We start from the raw sequence: 22,726 nt of genomic DNA, 5'->3' as shown, positions 1-22,726 counted from the left end.
TTATGACCATTTCCACTTTGGTACCTGCCTCTACTGCGTGAATGAAACAAGCTTGCACACTTTAACGCATCTCAATGTTCAAATAGGCCTACGCCAGAGACTTGCAAATTCTATTGCCTGAGACTCTCACTCTTGCATTTAATGCTATGCCCATGGCTGGAAGAAAAACTACCGAATCATTCAACAGACCAAAGTACGTTTATTCAAGAAGGACTTCTTCCTACTGCATTCAGCTCAAAGTTCTGTGGCGTGTTTCCAATTTCGATGTGCTCATGTAGGGAGTGAGATCTGTTTCAATATTATGACTCGATGTTCAATAAGGATGCTCTGTGTAGTGGTTGTTTGTACACGTACAACACGCACCTGAATCCCAAAGCACTAGTGGATCAATTAAATGCATGAGTCTATGTTTACTTTGTATGTTTGTGTACTCTACCACGCTGGTCTGTAACGCATACCTGTGGAGCATGTTAAAGACAGTGGACACTATTGGTAATTGTCAAAGACTAGTCTTCACAGTTGGTGTATCTCACCATATGCATAAAATAACAAACCTGTGAAAATTTGAGCTCAATCGGTCGTCGAAGTTGCTAGATAATAATGAAAGAAGAAAAAACCTTTGTCACACTAAGTTGTGTGCTTTCAGATGCTTGATTTCGAGACCTCAAATTCTAAACTCGAGGTCTCGAAATCAAATTCGATGAAAATTACTTCTTTCTCAAAAACTACGTCACTTCAGAGGGAGCTGTTTCTCACATTGTTTTATACTATCAACCTCTCCCCATTACTCGTAATCAAGAAAGGTTTTATGATAATATTTATTTTGAGTAATAACCAAAAGTGTCCACTGCCTTTAATATTGGAGTTCTGTAGATTTGTAGGTCACCTCAATAGGAAGATCTTGATACATTTTATTCACAGTTTGTTAGTCTGTCCGAGGTAACAAGCATTGTGTAGATATAGATAAGTGCTGCTTGTATTTTTGATTTGCTTTTGTTGCTAGATTCAGGGTCAATCGGGAAATGTTGTTTGTTTGTTGGTTTGTTTGTTTGTTTGAAAATGAGGTCTCAGTTTCAGAGAAGTGGTTGCTGGTTTTGTATTGGCCACGGACAAGACTAATGCCTAGTTGAGTTTGGATCGAAAGCTAAGGCCATCTCCCTACTAGTTTTATACATAACTTGAGAATCGTTCCAACTACATTGGAACCAGTTCCAATTTGAACTACAGTTGGGATGGACCAACCATGCAACAAACCCCAAAAATTAGTTGGGATCATCATATTTATAGGATTTTCTGAATCTGAATTGGAGTTTGACTTTTTAGAATGGACATTTGGTTAGCATATTAATGGGCAACATATTGATTGGAAATGTGTAAAACTTATATTTATTTTCATGCTCCTTTGAGAATGAACATTGTTGTTGTTCTTATTTTTTTGAGCTCAAGGCACTAGATGTCATTTTATATGTGGGTGATAGTCATCAGAAAATAAGGGAAGAAATTTCACTTTTAATTTTTCTTAGATTGAACTTTCCTGTTGGAATGGCTGTCACAATTCATTGATTGATGATGTAAAATACACCTGTTTTTACATGATTGTTCATCTTGTATATCTGTTTAGAGAAGTGTTCTGTATTTGACAATTTATCAGTATCTTGGCTCTGTATAAAAGTTCAACAATTTGTCTCTCGTGTTTGTGTGTTTTTATGAGAAAATTGAACTAGGTATAAATGCAAGAAAAGTTAAAGACCCTACGTTTAGATCCTTGGCAGTGTCATGGCCGAGCAGTTAAGAGCACTGGATTCAAGCTCTGGTGTTTGCTCAGCAGGGTGTGGGTTCGGATCTCGGTCGTGACACTTGCTACATAAAATTGGAAAGGTAGTGCTCTCTGCTCTATCGGCCAGGCTTGGAATTGATGATACCCAAGCCTACATTCGTATGGACTATGAAAGGGGTAACCCTGTTTCAGCCCTAGGAGTAGGTGGCAACCGCCTCTGGAAAGTATAATTGTAGCCCACACCTTGAAGTGGCCGTCAGGCCTTGTGTGTCTGGCGACTTGCATAGAAAAAGAAGAAACAAATCCTAGCAGAGTCTTTCTCGAAAGCTATATATAGCTTTCGAGAAAGACTCTGCATATATGTGTTTTATCTAAAATTTAAACTTTCCACTTTATAGTAATACTTGGAATAAGTAGGATATGAAACTTTGCATGCTGGAGGTATAATAACTAAGAGAGGTTTGCGGTAACACCATGTGAATATCTCTCTTTTTGAGTAGTGTTGGTTCTTTGAACCGGTGGTTGAAAACCAAACTTTGCAACCAGCATGCTCTGATCGTCTTCAGGAGAATAATGAAGACCACTTTTATGATCCTTATTCTGTTTTCTTGAATCTTTTCAGAGACATGTACGCAAACTATTATTCCACTGGTGTGCAAGTTCTGTGAGAACGCCATGCAAAGTGAAGACTCCACCTTGCCCGCTGTGGCCAGGCAGTTTGGTCGACTCTGCCATGGCTTATCAGGTAATAATAATAATAAATTAATAATAATAGTGGCTTCCTATACAGCGCATATAACCGTCGCTCAGTGACGGTCAAGGTGCTTTAGCATTCATTTTTCTTTTTTTCTGCAAGGCAAGTAAGTCTATTTTGAATTGAGACCTACTCCTTTTACGTAGCACCAAATGCAGCCAAATAAAACCAGGAATGCGATAAGTGCACTTACATGCGTTACACAACACACGGGACCAGCAGCTTTACGTCCCATCTGAAGAACAAAACATGGTTAAGTTTCTTGCTTAAGGACACTGGTGTCAGAAACACCAGAGTCATGTGGTTTTAACCACTGGTCATGACACGCCATAGGTAGAAACTGCCCTTCCTTTTTCTGCAAATGAGTATTTTGACCTTCTGTTCTGGCTATCGAAAACTTGCTTAAAATTTTATCCAAAATTACCTAAGGTATTTGTAAAAAAATTGTATTCGTTATTACTGCTTGTATACACAGGGAACGCGATATGTAAATAATGTTTAAAGGCAGTGGACACTATTGGTAATTACTCATAATAATTATTATCGATAAAACCTTACTTAATTCAGGTAATGGGGAGCTGTTATAGTATAAAACATTGTGAGAAACGGCTCCCTTCTGAAGTAATGTAGTTTTCGAGAAAGAAGTAATTTTCCACGAATTTGATTTTGAAACCTTAGATTTAGAATTTGAGGTCTCGGAATCAAGCATCTGAAAGCACACAATACACCAACTGTGAAGAGTAGTCTTTGACAATTATCAATAGTGTCCAGTGTCTTTAAGGTTTATTTTGAGCTGGTGTTTTGCTTTTAGTCACTGGCTCAGGGAACTGAATGAATGAATGAATTGCGATGTTTGTATCAGACATGACTAATGGCCGTACCATTGTCAATGCCACAATGGGATGCTCTTTTGTACATGCTTTATAGTCAATGAAGGTGATTAATTGTACCATGGACTTCTATTACATTTGTACATGTATGTTGACACAGAGCTCAATTTTTACAATTTGCGGAAAAACAACGACGCGCATAAAAACCCTTTGATTGTTCATTTGGTTACCTTAGATACAGCACATCCATTTATGTAATTCCCCGTTTTTATTGCATGCTTACATGGAATTAACTTTGACGAGTGTTTTTTGCGAATGTTTGTTCGGTTTTGCTCATGAAAGTGTAATACATCATTGGCAAAACATTCTTTGCAGTATTGAAGTTTGTATAAAACATTTCTGTCAATCAGCCTCACATAATGTTTGAATCAATGCCAGTTTTAATGTCCCCAATTTAGGAAAAACTTTGAGCATAATTTAGGTTAAGACTTCCTCCCCCCCCCCCTTTAGTTTCAAGGACCCCCCGGAAAAATAATTTCCCCACACCCTATCTGCCCGTACTATTGTTGAGGTTTCTGACGCCCTAACTTACCATTATCAGTTGAAATCAACATCCCCCCTCCCCGCCGCTCAGATTTGCCAAATATATGGCTTATTTGTTGAACTAAACGCCAATTGTTTAAAAGCACTCTAAAGGTTTCCATGGTTTTTCTTTCACAGTCAACCTAACAGAAGACCAGAAAATCTGGTTCCTGAACTTCTACTGCAAGTTATGTGTGATTGGTCTGGTGCCTGAGAAAACAAGGGTCAACGACAGACAGGTAAGTGATGCTATTTAAAATCAGATTGTTTTATGTTTTGATGAAATGAACAGACTTTAAATTAGAAACTCGGAAGTTTACAAGTGTCCAAAGAACAGCAAGAGCTTGAAATTGCCCAGAGCCATTGTTTTGTGTGGATTTGCATAATTATAAAGTCCGCCATTTTGACCATTTAACCAGCAATTCGTTTAGTGAGAAGTTCACTGTTATTAACTTAACGAGTGGCTAGCAAAATTTTGTCAAATGAAACGACCCGTAAAATAAACTTCATCCTGAGGAGCCATAATTCGACTGCATCTGAATGGGAGACCGTTTAAACAATAGGTGGGAGCAGACTTACCGGGTACATTTTCATTGTGGACGCCGTTCTGAGCTTGCTCCATTTCCAAAGAATGATGGATTTACATGGTAAGTCTGCTACCACATAGAGCCCCAAAAATGTCCCATCGACGGCTACAGCTACGGCTACAACAGTTGCTAAGGGTGTTGCTAAGGACTTCCTATACTTTGATGCATGATGATGTGATGAGCCAGCTGTAAACATAGCCAGAGCCCCCAATTTGGACACGGCCTTAAATACAGCCACCAATGTCTTGATCGTACAGAGATTTATGTTAATTTTGGCCTGCAGCCGATTTCACAAAACACTAGGATTTATCCTATCCCGAGTTGGGAGGAGTAACTCGCTCTAACTTATATGATAGGTTCAACGTCATAACGACTATGGATCAGAACTTAACTCATTCTAAGTCCTAAGATTACTCCTATATTAGGAAGAGTTTGGTGATTGATGGCTGGCCCAGAAACCCACATGCTATAAAGTGTGGTTAATTAACTTTGGAAGCAACTGGCTTTTTCGCAAGAGAAGAACAGAACAAAAAGTCATGGCTGTCATCTGCATGCCGTGACGATCAATATAGCAAGTCGGAGCCACTCATTTTAAAATCAGAGATTGGTTTGGCTCAAACTTAAACAGCCAATAAAGGATGACCTCAAATACATAGATATCACAGTTTTCTAATAGCTGGAGTCCATATGAAACATAAAAAAAATATAACGAGTCTCTTACCTCACGTTAAAACATGGTAAAAATGTTTTTTCTACAGAACGCTTCTGGCAAAATTTCTGAAAAACGCGGGGTCAAACAAACCTGCGCGACAAAGGAATCGTGACGTCAGTGGCGGCTATTTGGTGTGGAAAATAGCGCCCTCAGTTTGCCAAAGCTGGAGGACTGTGTTCACACCCAATGGGGAATATCGTCACTGACGTCAAGAGGTCATTATTATAGATAAGCCGTTTTTGACTCTCGGCTGAAAAAGCCGCGCGGCTGGGTGCATTTTTGACTCAAGTTATTCATTACTAAATGCAAATTTTGAGAGTAAAATGGTTATTAACCGGTATCTACCATGTCTATTTGGCCATAAAAAGGTAATAGATGAAATATTGAGATCATCCTTCATTGGCTCTTTAAAAATGCGTTTGGTTTTGTTTTATGTTTATTTCTGTGTTGCATGCTTCACTTCTAGGACACACTAAAAACAGGAAGTTCCCATCATAAGGTGAATTTAACAACAATTGGTGATCGTCACTTGCTGTAGACATCTAAACATTGCTGCTCATCTTTTAGCATCTTTATCATTTTGCTGCCATCTTGTTTCTTTCTGCCATTCTGTTTGGTGTAACCAAAGAAGTAGAATGTGTAGAACTACATGTATGAGCTTGCACTCTGAGTATATAAAGTCAAAGAGTAGTTTTTTTGTATATTCATAATAAACTAATATTTGCTTAAAGGGTTTGTGTACTTTATCCTAACACCAAACACAATGTCCACATATTTACATTAAACTTATACAGTTTGAAGATTATGATAGTAGAAAGCTTCCCTTGAGATTTTACTTACTGGGGTGCTTTAGTTTTTGAGAAATGGGTAAAACAAATAATTTTCGTCTCAGTTTTAGCATGTAGCATGTATGCTACGGTTTTGGTAAAATATCATAACTGGTTAATGGGATTTTACATGCTAAAATAATGTTCGTCTTCCTGAGACAAAAAGGATTTGTTACTTGTTTTACTCATTTCTCAAAAACTACACAACCTCAGTTAGTAATGTTTGAAGGGAAGCTTTCCACTATCATTATCTTCAAACCCTGTAAGTTTAATGTAAATCTGTGGACATTTTGAAAAAGTACCCGAATCCTTTAAAGCACTTAAAGACGTGGACACTATTGGTAGTTGTCAAAGACAAGTCTTCTCCCTTGGTTTATCTCAACATATGCATAAAATAAACCTGTGAAAATTTGAGCTCAATTGGTCGTCGCAATTGCAAGATAATCAAATAATAATAATGAAAAAAAAAAAGCCTTGTCACACAAAGTTGTGTGCTTTTTAGATGCTTGATTTCGAGACCTCAAAATCTAGTTCTGAGGTCTCGAAATCAAACTTGTGGAAAATTGCTTCTTTCTCAAAAACTATGTTACTTCAGAGGGAGCCGTTTCTCACAATGTTATAAACTATCAACAGCTCTCCATTACTCGTTAACAAGTAAGGTTTTATGATAACAATTATTTTGAGTAATTACCAATAGTGTCCACTGCCTTTAAGCAAGCTGAGCCCAAACATAATAACAAAAGAAATATTTGTAGTCCCAGCCGATGTCCTACCTACTGCACAGGTAGTAGTTAATGAGCAGATAGTTAATGAGCAGGACAGTTATTTTGAGAACTGAGACGTCAGAAAGTTCAGAAATTCACTCCGCGGCAGTAGAATAAAAAAGCAAGACCTAGTTCCCAAAGAACCTAATCTAGACAGCTAAGTAGATTTTTTAAATGGTATTACAACAAGCAAAATTATACTTTGATACCTCACCATGCAATGCCTCAATAATTAAATACAAAGATCACTTTGTGACTATGCAGAGCTTTTGTTCTTTTCACTGTCACTAACTTTGCTTCCAGACCGCTTGCTCTCCATCTCAATTCAATTATCAATTCATCTGCAAACTTCACTCACACCGCGTTCACACTTGATCCTGCTAGGAGGATCAAAGGAGGATCTGATCTCAAAAGGGCCATCAAAGGGAGTTCACCGGCGAGTGTTCATCGCGATCAGAATCAGGATCATATCCTCCTTTTTGATCTCCCTTTATTGCGAGATCAAATGGAGATCAGATCCCGCAAGGGCGATCAAAAAACAAGTGCGAACACAGATCGAGTTCAGATCCTGCAATTTAAGCTGCTCACATCCAGTGTGTCAGGTCATAAAAAAACCTGCGAAACAAGAAATCGTAAACAACGCTTTGCCTACCCGTCATCGTCCGTGGCCAGCCACAATCAATGACCTTGCACAGTGGCCTTTGCTGTAACATAACATTGGGTGCGTTCGATTAGCTTCCCCGGGTCAACCCCGGTCTGCCCCCCCCCCATATGTTTTAATACCGAGGTGCATGGCGTCACCGTGAGACGGCGAGTGTGATCGTTCAATGACCTCATTGGAGGGGCTCACCCGAATGAGCACACAGGGGTCGACACAGGGAAGCAAATCGAACGCACCCATTGGTACAACATGACAACTTTTAGGTCTCTGCGTATTTACGCATCATAATCGCATGAGCGTAGTTGCTGTTTACAGAATCCATGCACAATGACATCATTAATTAATCATTAATTGTTAACACGGTTTTAGTGTAGTTATTTTTTAATATTCATGCTGTGTACTAATGTATAGACACCCCACAGCCAATATGCATCTAGAACAGTGTAGATAAGGCTGTATTGAGTTTGACTTTGTACTTGCTAACTGACACTAGTACATTGTAAGTGTGAGAATCCTATATTTACTGTAACAAAATGGAGCAATAATGACTTGTGTACACAATTGTTTTATCAAAACACACATATTCCTGGTGTTGGTGATTGAACCTTTGTATTGACACTTGAGTTTGGTTGGGCATTTTGCTTTTTATATTTTTGAAATGATTGTTTATTTTTAATGGCTAAGTAGACAAACATGCATGTAGGATCAGATCTATTGTACATTGTGCTTTTGCATTGATATTTTTGTCATTTGGTTTATTTCCATTTGCACAACTTGAAACATACATTAAAATAACAACAGTCATAGTAGCAAAGGAAAATATAATAAACAAGGTACAAGTATAACCCGGAGTACCTAGACTGTTCTTTCGAGGACTGTTGTTCCGGAAAGACACAAGTTGAAAGTATTTATTGTCCCATCCCCTGAAGAAAGAGAATTATAATTATATTACAGAGTTATTAAAATTGCAACCAAGTTAACAACCAAATTAATCTTAGCAACCCAAACCCCACACCAATGTAAGAGTCAAACTGGAAGAATACATTTAACAACAAATGTTTTATCTCATTTGGTAAAGCAGGTTGTAGATTAAGTCAACTATCCCTTGTTCAAAAATGGATTTGAATATATCAATATCAAGCAATAGACCCCATGAGAAACTGACTAGGTAAATTTGAAATAATTTGGGGTTGAGAAAGGAAAATTTGACTGGATCGGTATTCGAACTAACAACCTCTTGAAATGTGGGGTGATCTACCAACTGGGCTATTTCTTTTTCTATGTTGGTGGTCTCCCCTATTTTGTCAATATCTTTGTTCTGACTGGCACCCACCCCTGAACAAAGTTGTTGACAAAATATGAAGACTGCCAACATAAGCTCAGTTGGTAGAGCACCAGCCAAGTCTCGGAGGTCATTGGTTCAAATCCTGCTCTAGTCAATTTGTCTTACTTCAACTCCAAGTTAATTCTGTCAGTTTTCCCTTGTGGTCGTTTACTGGATGAAATCTCTTTGTCTGACCGCATTGTCTCTTATAGGTGGTTTACCATTTCTGTTTTTGATTTGTTTGTTCTACAGAGCCCTCCCATCTTAAACCTCTACAGGGAGGAGGACAGGCATATGGAATGCAGACGACACTGTGCTTTCAACTTTCCAGTAAGCCCCAAACAAGTTGAAATAACTTGGTTACATTTTTTTAGTAGAAGTTTAATTTGCACCGGCGATACAGAATGTTGTATTTCTTTTACGAATAATGTATCTGAGAACTTTATACTTGATTCACTTTGTGCATTTTTGACAGAGCCGCGATAGCGCAACAAGTAGCTTAGCAAAGAAAGATCATGCAAAAAAAAAAAACACCAAAAAAAAAAATGCCATGTGGTTGGAACTGTTGGTTACTGGTTCCTTGTTCAGCTCTGTTCAGCAAATGTGTTCAACAGAAATTTACCTCAAATTGTTGCCTAAAATATTTCTACCGAGCAAAAAAAATAAGCAGGATACCATTCACAGATTGTACATGTGACATGGTATTTCGGCTGGTAACCTTATTTTGGTAAGCATAATTTTGTTCATGCTTAGCTACTTTGTTTGTGCTTTAAGCAGCTCTATGAAGTCGGCCAAGGCCTATATAGTGACACAGGGTGTGCCCTGTCAGATAATCAGACAATCCACACTACACTGATTATGCTATAGTACTGTTCTGGTTGCCCGGTTGCCGGGATAACATCAAGAGCGGGAGAAAATGCGTTATCTCGTGACTGTGAACAATCAACTGATAAACTTATGAAGGCTCTTAAGTAGATTAGACTACTGTGGACTCAGTGTGGATTGGATGCATTCAGAGTAGTTTGGGTTCTTTGTAGGGGGTCCTTAGTTTTGAGTAAATTCAAAGAAAAATTATTGATTGATTATAAACTTCACTGTAGTCATATGGGGACAGGGATGTGATTTCTCCCTTTTTAATCACAAATCCCTTATTAATTTTTTTTTTTTAACTAGGTTTTTATTTTATTTATTTAAATTTTTAATTTTTGTATAACTAATAAGATCAAATTTGTTCCAACATTAAGACAAAACCATATGGAACACCCAAGATTGTCAAGTAGGGCTTTTAGAAGGTGATAGGGCTTAGAGAAGATGATAAAGAAATGTCAGTTTACGGTCCTGGAAGAAAACCCCAACTAGAGAAAAACCATATAGTCAGGTCGGGACTGAAAACCCAACCCACATGCAAGGCTCAGGTACTAGCGGGATTCGAACCTTGGTCAACTGAGGTGAAAGGGAAGAAACCACTGTGCCATCCTGAGTGGTTCCCCAAACTAAGCGTGTAACAAATCTCTTCAATCTCCTGACGATAACTAGAGCAAGCTAGTCATAACATTGAGACCAATTACAAACTCATTCCGCGGTAGTACAGTTAATAACAAGACTCTATAAGCTATTAAAGTAGTAGTCCCAGCCAAATTTCTACCTTCCGCCATGGTAGTAGTTAAAAAGCAGGGCAGCTCTTTTCAAAACTGAAAAGTCTGAAAAAATCTACTCCGAGATAGTAGAGTATGTAGCCAGACAGTTCTCTTAAGAACAAGCTCTACCTGTTTAGAAACACACCGCAAACCAAATATATATTGATACCTCACCATGCAATGCCTCAAATGCCATATATATCTCAAGGTGTGTTAACCTGTGTATATGTTATTGATTCCCAACAGTGTATGGTTCTATTTGCTGGTCCACGCAACTTCAAAATGGAGTTACATGGCACGTTTGCGTGTCTGTGTGATGACCCGAACAAGTGTGTACGAGTGACGATGGCAAGCGGTTTCCACGAGGTGAGTAGTCGACCCAAGAGGTCATGCAAGGTCATCGGACCAGCTTGGAAAATTGTCAGTTTATTTTGATCGAGAAATAAGTATTATTACATGTAGCTAAAGTAGTAGTTGCCGGCGATCTCTGCCTTCAGCCCATGTAGTTAAAAAGCAGTAGTTAAAAAGCAGGACAGTTTTTCAGACTTCTGAAAAATCTACTCCACAGTAGTAAAGTATGTAGCAAGACAGTTCTCTAAGAACAAAATCTACCTGGTTAGTAGACACACATGGTGTTGCTGCATTTATATTCATACCTCACCATGCGTTGCCTAAAATCCCATTAATATTAGCATAATTTAAAAACATTGTTTCAAGTCCATTTGGTAAGTTAATTCTTTAATCGACATGACATTCCTCCTCCAAACAGCATCAAATTCGTGGAAAATTACTTCTTTCTAAAAAAAAAATACATTACTTCAGAGGGAGCCATTTCTCACAATGTTTTATACTATCAACAGCTCCTCATTACTCGTTACCAAGTAAGTTTTTATGCTGACAATTATTTTGAGTAATTACCAAAATTGTCCAGTGCCTTTAAGTTCATCAAGTCTTCTCCCTTGTGTACTTTTTTTTGTTTCAGGTCGCCAAGATGCTCGGCTCAAGTGTTCTTACGATACAGGGTGAATTAATCAGTCTGCTCAAAGACGATCTACTTGAGGTTAGTAGGATTTAAAACTTTGCATGGTGGAGGAATAATTAAGAGGGGTTAGTACATTATCAAAACATAAGCAACATCCAGCATTCTACTAACGTTGAGTCACTAACCACCAACTCTTTTTCAAACCAACACTACGCAAACGAGATATTCACAAACTTCTCTTAGCTACTTGAGGTAAAGAAGAATTTCAGTTTCTAAGACAAAAAAGTAATTGTGACTTGATAGGATCCCCCCCCCCACAAAAAGTATCCAAACCCTTAAACTTTTTTCCTGAAGCCACCTACTCCTAGGGCTGAAACAAAGTTACCCCTTTTACAGTCCATACAGATATAGGCTTGGGTATCATCAGTCCGAAGCCTGGCTGGTGAAGCAGAAAGCACTACCTCCCCAATTTTACGTAGCAAGTGTCAAGACCGGGGTTCAAACCCACACTCTGCTGATTAAAACACCAAAGCTTGAATCCCGTGCTCTTAACCGCTCGGCCATGACATGCCACAAGTAAACTATTATGATCAATCTCATTTACTCCTGCAGGTAATTCATGGCATCATATCACACTTACCGGAAACCTTGGACACATTTGCAAAGGGTGGCAACGTAGTCACCGAATCAAAGGTAAACAACCGTAGTACTGAATTATTTGCAGAGCCTTTGTATGTATGTGTATTCAAAATATACACCAAAAAAAGCCTTGCGTTTTTTTAAACACTATTTCTTTTATTGCGATGCTTCATCAAATGCAACTCCTAACACTGGATGAGATCTGCCCATGATAGCTAGTGTAAAAAACACAACCATTTCATTGCGGTTTACCATGGGAATCTGATAGGTACATTCTGTTTGGCCCCCATCACTCCTGCCCTTTTTGATTTGTTATATACTTTTGAGGAAGAAAGATAGAAACAGAAACAATTTCAAATTGGGTTTTATGATGAGCTTATTTTCCAATAAATAGCAAGCTCATGACAAGTGGAGAATCAAGGGTTCAAGTTTGCACAATTCTTGCGCATATTTAACAAAATATTTCAGCTTTATGTTCTCATTAACAGTACGCTGCAGTACCCTGCAGTGCCATGTTATACATACGTGTAAGACATATGTGTAAGACCATGCATTATAAGCTGAAATCAACCACTTTTGGTTTAAGAATTGCAAATCAAAATGATAGGAATTGTAAGTCCATTCAGGGTATTGAACAAGTTTAAAGCTGACTTCCCAAAATTTTAAATTTTAGTCACAACTTGAACTTTGCTTAACTGTCTTTTTTGGTGTGTTGTAGCCAACAGAAAAAAAAACAATTTAAAGTAAAAAACACATTTTCAAAAAATTGGATTGGCCTGTGAAGAAAACAAATGTATGGCTTTAAACAGAAACTGGCTAACATGAGAAAAGTGGAGATTTTTGCATGGTCTTATGGTACACTGACTCTCAGTCCATTTGGAAGTTGGAAACAGCGGACTGCCTCACAAAGGGAATGGGTTCAAAATTCTCAGCAAAATTATTTGACCATGTTCGTGCTACTCCCGTTTTTCAATCGTAGATTCTTGGCTTTGGTTTTGACAATCTTGTCCTGTGTCGAAGGGTAAGCTGGTAAATTGTAATCCCCCCATCATGCATTGCTGGCTGTCATCCGTTATGAGCTTGATTCATAAAGCCTCGTGGATGTTAACGCAAAGCAAAATGGCGATGTCAAATATGGATGCTCACTGGGAACATTAACTCCAAGGCATTAAAAAAAACAAGCGAATGAATTAATACCTGTGTTTTGTTTTGGGTTGCGAACAAATAAAATTTGACTAGAGCAGGATTTGAACCAACGCCCCCTGGTTCTCTACTTACTGAGCTATCTATAGCCCTATGTTGGCGGTCTCTGTATTTTGTCAACATCTTTTGTTCGGGGTGCCAGTCAGAACCCATTCATTATTTAACTGTTGTGTAGCCAGGGATCACAACCACGGTTACGATACAACCCCAGAAGCGGCAGGCAGGGGATCACCTTAAGGGGATGAGACTTTTTATTTGACGTCTAATTTTGCTTTGCATTTTACGTTGACATTTTGAGTCTACTTCAACCTTTACCCATCTACGTTAACCTTCACACATTTCAAGAGCTGTACTAATTTCATTCAGAATCTGCTTTTCCAGATGTTTGTTCTTTGGGCTTCTTTGGGCTATGAGTTTGTTTCCATTTAGGAAGTAATTGAACTAAACATGAACTACTGCCTGATTAATAAAGAAGCATGTTTCAGTCAACACCTTACATAACCAATCTTGAAAAGTTGTCGTAAATTTCACCATAATTTTGATCGCACGAGGGCGTTCTAAATGATGAAATGTCCTCACATCATAATCACAGTTCTATCTTCGTTTGATTGCCTGCAAGTTGTTTACTTACCAATTGCAAAATAAATAATAACAACAACAATGAAAACAAAGAGTCACACATTCCTACACACGGTCAATAGTACTGCGATTGAGTAGGTTATCTGGTTGTTTTTATAGCGTAAATTTATTTGATTGAATTTGTTTTTGGTTAGGGATTATCTTCTGTACACAAATTGCACTTCTTTGGCTTGTTGCAATTGAATTAAGCAGCTAGTGTTTTTTGGGGTCTTCAGTGGGTTTTAGTGTGATTTTCTAAACTTTGACAACATTAAAAAAAACGGAGCGATTTCTCACGATGATTGGCACTGGTATGAACTTTGTAATCAGTGTGCTAAAGCTTTCGAATTGAAACTACTTAACTGTTTTGTGTGTTATGATTCCCATTCCTATACTTTGACTTGAGATGGTCATGTTAAAATATTTCATGGTCTAGTAGCAGGTTTATCAACACAAACTGCATGGAGTTAATATCGCAATGAGCATGAGATTCAAGTGTTAACACTTACATGATAAGAATAATAATAATATTATTAGGGTCTTCTTATGTAGCGCTCATAGATGCCTCACTCAATGACGCTCATGGAGTGGCCAACATTCACTGTCTGTCTTGCAAGATACATGTATGTGGAGCTACGGTTTTGAAGTACGAGACCCTTTTTCTTTACACAGCACCATAGGGAGGTAGTGCTTTCTGCTCTACCTGCCACCATGGGGAGGTAGTGCTTTCTGCTTTAACTGCCAGGCTTCGGATTGATGATACCCAAGCCTACATCCGTTTGGACTGTAAAAGGGGGTAACCCTGTTTCAGCCCCAAGAGAAGGTGAAAAAACAGCCCCTGGAAAAAATAATTGTTGCCTACACCTTGAAGTGGCCTTCAGGCCTTCTGTGTCTGGAGACTTGCATGAAAAACAAAAAGAAAAAATGTGGGCAATCGAAATAGAAACATCTGGGTGAACCCCTTCTCTTTAATTAATAAGTGCACTGGGTTCTTTTACATGCATTACACAACACGCGACACCAACGTTTTTACATCCCAATCCGAAAGTCGCAGCAATGATGGTTTAAAATGCCTTGCTCAAGGACACAAAATGTCATGACCATGACTCAAAGTCACATTCTGCTGAACAAAAACACCAGAGTGTGAGTGCGGTGCTCTTAACTGCTCGGCCATGACATGCCACAGTTTGAGATTTAAAGTTCGCCAAGTATGTGGGACCCATCAACGTGGAAACTCTTTGTGTGTGTTTTACCTATTGATTGTTGTGCTTGGAATGAGGGTCTCTCTTTAATCTGCTTTTTATCGGACACCAGAAATGGCCTGTTTGAATTGATTTGCATGAGTGATACTAACAAGAATTTTTTTTTAACTTCTGCCGAGCTTTACTATTTTTGGGGTTACTGATGAAATGGACTACGCATTGCGTCTTGATGACATGAACTACTCTTGTGGTGTTGAAGACATGAGCTACCTTGTGAACCACTCTTTTTAAATATCAAAGGGTCATTTGTGGTAGAATTCTAGTTACCAGGCCTTTATGTAGATTTACCATTGCACGTCGCCCACTTCGACCCCCATCTGTATTTTGATCACAGTCACCAACACTGATAAAGTTTACCAATCATTAAACAAAATTGGTTATTAAAATGTTTTGCATCTGAAATAATTATACGTGGATGTCATGACAACAGCCATCGGGAAGAAAAGAACCCAGTCTGGAATGTCATCCCCAAAAGTCATGGTCACTTTCCCAGAAAAAAAAAGCTCTTTTGTGTGAAAATCCACCAATGGGAAGATTTTTGACCTTGCACCAATACCTAGACCTGGACCTCCACATGGAACACCACCAAGACTGTGTACAACCACAACACATGACACTCATCAGTACACATTGCACTCGCTCATAAAAGGGTTTGCATACTTTTTTTTTGTATATCACAAAACACATCAGTACACAGATTTTTAACATTAAATTTACACGATTTAAAGATAACAATGATAGAAAGCTTCCCTTAAAATATTACTTGCTGTAGTTAAGAAACAAAAATAGCAAACAAATTCATGAAAAACAGCTTTTGTATCACCGAGAGGAATATTATTTAAGTATGTATGTACAACGGATTGACAAAACTCTCCTGAAAACATTGCTCTGTGTTTTTCACTTTTACGACAAAAACTTGACAACTAATGAAGCTGAAACTTCTACAGGTAAAATATATTATAAACATATTTCACAGTGAGTATGGCAAAAAACTTGATCTACAAAAGGTATCAAAACCCTTTAACTCGACAACTTTGAACAAATTGTCTAACTTATTTCATAAGTGACAGGTCCTGGCCAAGCGGTATAGTTCACCTGACCCAAGCTCTGGTGTTGTAAGCAGCAGAGTGTGTATAAAAAAGAAAGGGTGGGAAGGTACCGCATTCTGGACTGTGATTTAACTTTTGATTAATTTAACTTTAATCTCTGTCGTCCCTACAAGATTACGGGTCTAGCGGATCTGATCCCAGCCTTGATCTCAGCTGAGACTGCCGCAGCCTCCTCAAGGAATTGGAGATTACACCGAGACTTACTGGAGAAGTACAGTTGTCTTCCGAGGTGCTTAACAAGTGACCAGATCTACAACAAGATTGTACCGATGTTCTTCAAACATATTATTGCACACGTATGTATGCCCATGTTTTATCAACCCTGTATACTTAACAGGGTGCTTTGTTCTCCCATTTTTGTGGGTACCAGAGTTGTTTAAGTGGCGACCCCTTTGGTGTTGTACGTAAAGAAAATTTGGGCTGTCCTCAGTTTATGAATTGAACCATATCCCTTTTTAAAGGCAGTGGACACTATTGGTAATTACTCAAAATAATTGTTAGCATAAAACATTTCTTGGTAACGAGTAATGGGGAGAGATTGATAGTATAAACATTGTGAGAAATGACTCCCTCTGAAGTAATGTAGTTTTTTGAGTAAGAAGTAATTTTCCACAAATTTGATTTCGAGACCTCAGATTTAGAATTTAAGGTCTCGAAATCAAGCATCTGAAAGCACACAACTTCGTGTGACAATGGTGTTTTTTCTTTCATTGGTATCTCGCAACCTCGGCGACCGATTGAGCTCAAATTTTCACAGGTCTGTTATTTTAGGCTTATGTTGAGATGCACCAACTGTGAAGACTAGTCTTTGACAATTACCAATCGTGTCCAGTGTCTATAAAAAGTTCTTGGTTTAACAAGTGGACACGCTCACATAGATACACATACACGCAAATGAAATTTATTAGTTATATTTTTAGGGTACATAAATTTTCCTCCTGTTTTCCCCGTCTTTCATCTTATTTAAAGTTCTTGTTACCATACAAGCTGATTTCACCACACTTTCCTCTAATAAAAATACATCAACATTGTAACCTTGTAAACAAAAAGTGTGATAGATCACAAGATTTTGTATATTTCAGGGCACTGCCTGGCAGGCAAGATAGCGTAATTTCTCATGTAATCAAGATTTGTAACAGTAACAACTGATCGGTACAGACCATGTCTTCAAATCAAAAGGTGTACTGTCCATGAAGAGTCTGTAAACCTCCAAAATGGTAACAAGGAATTTTATTCTTAAAAAATGTCAACCCTGATTTCAGTACTTTCCTTTTTCTTTCTTTGTGTTTGTGTACTTCAGAGGGTTTTACCTGTGCAACTAGCTGCAGCCCACTCATTATGCGTCTTCATGCGATATAACCGCCGACTAGAACAGAGACAAGACATATGTGGGAGACTTATTGAAGGTGAGAGAGCTTTCTTAGTTTTCTCTATCGTTTGAAGCGTTTGATGGCAAATAACTTCTTATATGGAATTTGAGGCTTTGACTATACATGTAGACCTGTCTTTTGTTGATAAACAAACCGCCTTGGTCGGCCGAATGTTAGTAAAACACTCAATCGTTTTAACAGATGTTTTAACCAAATTCAACATTTTCTGCAAGCTTTCAATTAATAAAATACCTCTCATAATTAGTTGTTTTGTTTTCAACAAAATCAACTCATTTTTTATTATTATTGGGTAACACTGTTACAAACAGTAGTGATCATCTTTTGAATTGCATTTATGGCTTTCAATAGCTTTCCAACCCGAGTTGGCAAAAACTTAGGCTGTGACGTTGCACAAAAAAGGTCTAGTTGAATTGTTGAGACCAATTAGAACCCACTCCGGGGTAGTGAAGTTAATAACTTTTCTCACACCCACTGAGAACTTACAGTCTGCCATTACAAATATATAGGATTTGAGGCATTGCATGGTGAGGTATCAATATATATTTGGTTTGCGGTAACACCATGTGTGTATCTACTTGCCTGGTAGAGTTTGTTCTTAGAGAACTGTCTTTCTTTATTCTACAACCGCAGAGCAGATTTATCGGATGTTCGGGAGACTTCTCAGTCCTTAAGAGAACTGTCCTGCTTTTTAACTTCTACCCGGACAGAAGTTATAGAAAATTTGCTGGGACTACTTTAGCTTTTAGGATCATAATTAAATGCACTACCGCAAAGTCAGTTCTTGAGTTGGTCTCATTGTTTCGACTAGCTAGTCTCCCGAACATCCAATAAATCTACTCCGCGATAGTAGAATAAAGAAAGATAGTTCTTTAAGAACTTACTCTATTAGAACCGACCGATAAACTTTTCTTATTTTTGTGTCCTGTTTCCACCTTCAGAATGCTGCCATTCCGGGAACCATCGCTATAGGAAGCTATTTATTGATATCTGTCATTTCTCCCTCGAGCTCTTCTCCAAAAACTACTTCAAAGAAAACCTGTACAACTCTGTAATACAACTTGCACAGGACCCAGTACCAAACGTCAGGTGAGGTTTGGAAAACGTGACCTTGAGGATTTAAGGGGGTCAATCAGGCCGTGAAAAAAAAACTAATTTCCTCTTTTTATTTAAATTTTTGTATTTTATTTTTTTCACCAAACACATAAACCCAAATCATGATATTTAAAGCCACTGGACACTAATGGTAATTTCTGCAAAATAAAAACTTACTTGGTAACGAGCAGTAGAAAGCTGTTGGTCATAAAAAACATGAGAGAAACAGCTCCCTCTGATAAAGTATCAGAGAGAAAGAGAGAGAGAGAGAGGGGTAATTTCTTCTGGTTTACTTCTTTTTTCTATGTTCAAAATCCACAGACCAATTTAAAAAACTTCTGAAAACACATCTCTTCCCTGTTTAAGCTTTTCTCTTTTCCTCATGCTTTTCAAAAATTGTGTATGTAGCTTTTCCGATAAGATTTTGTTGTTTATTGTGCATTTTGTGTTTTTGTAAGCGCTGTGATATGGTTTTCTATGGGGAGCGTTTCTAAACACCTGTTATTTATATTATTTATTGTTATTATATTGTGACGTTCCATCCCCCAGGTTAAAGTTCTGCTCTTTGCTACCATCGCTGAAATCCCAGTTCAAACTACCCAAAGACCTGCAGTTGTTACAGCAGCTTGAGACACTAGTCAGGAGGTTACTCAGTACAGAGAATGATCATGATGTAGTCACTGCAGTCAGAAGGGTAGGTACCATACCAAGATACCAAGATGGATCATTTTATTGACCGCAAGCGAGGACACTCTGAAATTGTTTCAGGCATTTATCAGGGATCAACATTTACAAGAAGCCACTTCTGATCCTGTGACTGGCAGTGGGAACCGCAAACATGTACTTGATGGAATTTTCAACAGGGATGAACGTTATATATTTATTGTTAAACATTTTGTTATTTGTATTTCATTTCAGGCTGTGTTTGAGCTGGATAGGATAAAGATGACTGTGGGAATAGTAAGTTATAATAGTGTATTTATCAATAAGGTATCTATGCGCTTTACATTAGTGCACTGGGGTAAATTTCACAAAAAGTTAGGGATTAGGAAGAGTCCTAACTTAGGACTAGTCCACGGGATGGACTAGTCCACGGAGATATTACAAATTTAAAACTAGTCCTAAGTTTGGACGAGTGACTCGTCCCAACTTCAGATTAGACTAGTCTTAACTCTTTGTGAAATCCACCCCTGGTCATTTGGCCAACAGTATTTCTTTAATCTTCCTCGGCTCTCTGGTGAGTATACAAATTGAACCCCGAGCTGCTTGGCGCTCCGAAGGCTTTTTCATTTACAATATCAACCTCTAAGGATTAAATACTACTTGGTCCTAATTTAGTTACCTTTTAGGAAAACACTGAGTGACGGATATGCTGCTATTTGAGAAGCCACTTTTATTATTAATTATTTGAGATTTAATCTTATTTATTGCCTCCAGCAGACCTCGAAGCATCATCAAGAAGATGATCTTCAAGATCAGAAGAAAGAAGAAGACGAGCAACTCCTCCTCGAGATGGAGAGACGAGATCACGAGGAGGCTGACAGTAAGACGGGGAGCAGCAAGGCGCCTAGCTCGGCCAAGGGTGGTGATAAGAGGAGAGAGAGTAAAGCGGGAGCAACGAGTACAGCAGCTGCGACGGCAACGGCTCGTAAAAGTAAGGGACGCTAGATCCATTCCCTGTTTCTACTTGAATGTGATGGAGTATGTATTGTTTGTTGGGGTTTGTTGGAGACATGCAAACATTGGTGCTCAATATGTATGTGGCAGGGGCCCAATTTCATAGTGCTGCTTAACAGCCGATGTTGTGCTTAGGAGTGGCGATTTCCTTTTCATAGAGCTGCTTACCGAAAAAGGCATGCTAACCTTCTGGTGCTTACTTCACGAAAATTAATGACGTGACAATATTTTTTTGATGCATACGGTGGGATACACAAAGTGTGAATACTGCCTTTAAATTAACCAATACAATCTTTGTTTACATTGTAAACAGCAGTGGGTGCAAAGAGCAGTAAAACTGGGAGTGCAACAGGTCGGAGAGTAGCACCATCTTCCTCATCATCTAGTAACACATCTGTATATAGTTCTCCAAATAAAGGTATGTATATCGAAAACCCCGTTTGAAACCCTGGCTAGCCCGTTTTCCAGCGAAGTAGTCAGACATCACCTTGACAAGTCTACACACTCATCTCATTTCATGAATTTTCATCGAGACAAAAAAGTTAATCCATTGGACGTATGTTAATCTCTCTCGCCTCATCTTTTTTGACAGCAACTACAAAAACAGCGAAATCCCAGGGCAAGAAATCTATCGAGAATGCCACGTTTGCGGCACCCACAGCAAGCAGTGCATCCAAAGTGACCTCACTGTCTGCCAAGACGGGGAAACGATCTCCAACAGTACAAGAACCAAATAATAATAAGCCTCCTGCTTCAAGGTAAGTCTGGCCTTAAAGACCGTTGATTATTATCATCTGCCAAGAAAACTGTTGACAGATTGAGAAATTCAAACCTGATCAGGCCCAAATTTCAAAGAGTTGCTTAAAGCAGAAAAAGTAGCTATAAAGGCTACCAGCCAAAATACCATGTCACATGATTAATTTGTTACTGGTTGCTGTTTGTTTTATTTCATTGCAAACCAATAGACTTTCTCTCCCTGGAGTGTTAAGTTGAGGAAAGTTTGAATATTTGAAACATGGTTGTTTGGTCGCTCCTTTGGTCGCTACAAAATGCTCTATCGCATCGAATTGAAACAGTTTGCTATTCTGGTGGTGGTATGTCTCTGTCAAAGTAGGTCATTGGGAAGAGCATCACTTTAAAATGGCATCAAGTATTAAGTGGTAATTTGAACTGTATTGACCCATTTCACCTGACGTCATCATCAGAATAATCTTGAATGCGCCAGTTTGGTGGTCAATGTCAACGTGTGTTATTCAGTGAAGTGCGCATTTTTAGGTGACGCGGCGTTTACACGTAAGCCTATTGACCACCAACATGGTGAGCGTGGCATTAGTCGCCGCGTGTGACGTGTGTGCAAGGGGTCGATATTACTGTTTGTTGTTGAATGAGTTTATCTATCATTTGGCATGCTCAAAACTCTAATTGGGATATCTTTGCAAGTCCAATGTTTGCTTCTGTTTAATGAAATTGTCTCATCCTGTATGTGGCTGTTTGAAGGCTTGATCAAACTTAAGCAGGGTTTCCCAAAGGCTGAGGAAGGCCTTTCATTCCTGTGCAAACTTTTTTACTGGTGTATCGTGGCGGATTGATCTTTAAAAGCACTGGGCTGCAGCTCTGGCCCAATTTCATGACTCTGCTAACTAAAAAAACAACGCTTATGGAAGCAGGGAATTCTGCCCTTACATCAAGCGTATTTCATGGGTTAGCAGGGGATTTTGGCGTGTGCGCGTGTGTACTCCATCTTACTAGGCATTCTATGCTTACAAGGCTAGCACAACAATCTGGCGATTAGCCATGAAATTGGGCCCTGGTTTTCTGATCAGCAGAGTGCGGGTTTGAATCCCGGTTTTGACACTCGTGTCCCTTAGCAGGACAGTTAACCGTTAAAAGAGAAGCAATTTATAATGGGGTATCTTGCTGAAGACAAAAGTGTCACAACCAGAATCCAAACCCACACTCCGATGACTAGGCTCTCAGACTTAGAGTCCGATACGCTGGACCGCATGGGAACGACTGGCACATTATTTTGATCAACAGTGACTATTTGTAGCACGCTTTGAATTAATCTTGGGCTAGAATCTGTTGTTTTTGTGTATGAATATTTGCAATCTCTGTATTCTTGAAACCCTTTTGTTTGTTTGTATGTATCTTGAGCAGTGTATAGACCTTATGCATGTGACTTCATTTGAATAGGGCGTCCTCCCCTAGAGGTCAAAAGACAGCGTTCATTGGCCTGTTCAGTGGACGCTGTTCATTGCGTCTTGTCTGGTGGGGCTCCTTGTACGTTGGACAAAAGCC

General features: G+C 38.7%; 1 protein-coding gene across 9 annotated transcripts in view; it reads left to right on the top strand.

The window, feature by feature from the left end:
* LOC139934363 (serine/threonine-protein phosphatase 4 regulatory subunit 4-like) overlaps positions 1-22,726 on the top strand; it is a 61,228-nt gene that overhangs the window by 26,586 nt on the left and 11,916 nt on the right. For 4 of the 9 annotated variants that reach the window (XM_071928594.1, XM_071928616.1, XM_071928578.1 and 1 more), the window contains exons 9-24: positions 2,400-2,522; positions 4,082-4,182; positions 5,709-5,741; positions 9,071-9,148; positions 10,702-10,821; positions 11,438-11,515; positions 12,050-12,130; positions 13,056-13,097; positions 16,382-16,564; positions 17,569-17,674; positions 18,598-18,745; positions 19,301-19,445; positions 19,670-19,711; positions 20,189-20,405; positions 20,742-20,846; positions 21,021-21,186. In XM_071928594.1, coding sequence (XP_071784695.1) covers positions 2,400-2,522; positions 4,082-4,182; positions 5,709-5,741; positions 9,071-9,148; positions 10,702-10,821; positions 11,438-11,515; positions 12,050-12,130; positions 13,056-13,097; positions 16,382-16,564; positions 17,569-17,674; positions 18,598-18,745; positions 19,301-19,445; positions 19,670-19,711; positions 20,189-20,405; positions 20,742-20,846; positions 21,021-21,186 — 1,768 coding nt within the window. The remainder of the gene's footprint in view (positions 1-2,399; positions 2,523-4,081; positions 4,183-5,708; positions 5,742-9,070; positions 9,149-10,701; positions 10,822-11,437; positions 11,516-12,049; positions 12,131-13,055; positions 13,098-16,381; positions 16,565-17,568; positions 17,675-18,597; positions 18,746-19,300; positions 19,446-19,669; positions 19,712-20,188; positions 20,406-20,741; positions 20,847-21,020; positions 21,187-22,726) is intronic. The other 5 variants (XM_071928624.1, XM_071928603.1, XM_071928568.1 and 2 more) reach the window with 4 other exon arrangements.

The sequence above is a fragment of the Asterias amurensis genome, chromosome 1 (genome assembly GCF_032118995.1).
Source record: "Asterias amurensis chromosome 1, ASM3211899v1".
Lineage (NCBI taxonomy): Eukaryota > Metazoa > Echinodermata > Asteroidea > Forcipulatida > Asteriidae > Asterias > Asterias amurensis.
Note: the sequence above shows the minus strand (reverse complement) of the source record. Positions and strands in the feature narration are given on the sequence as shown.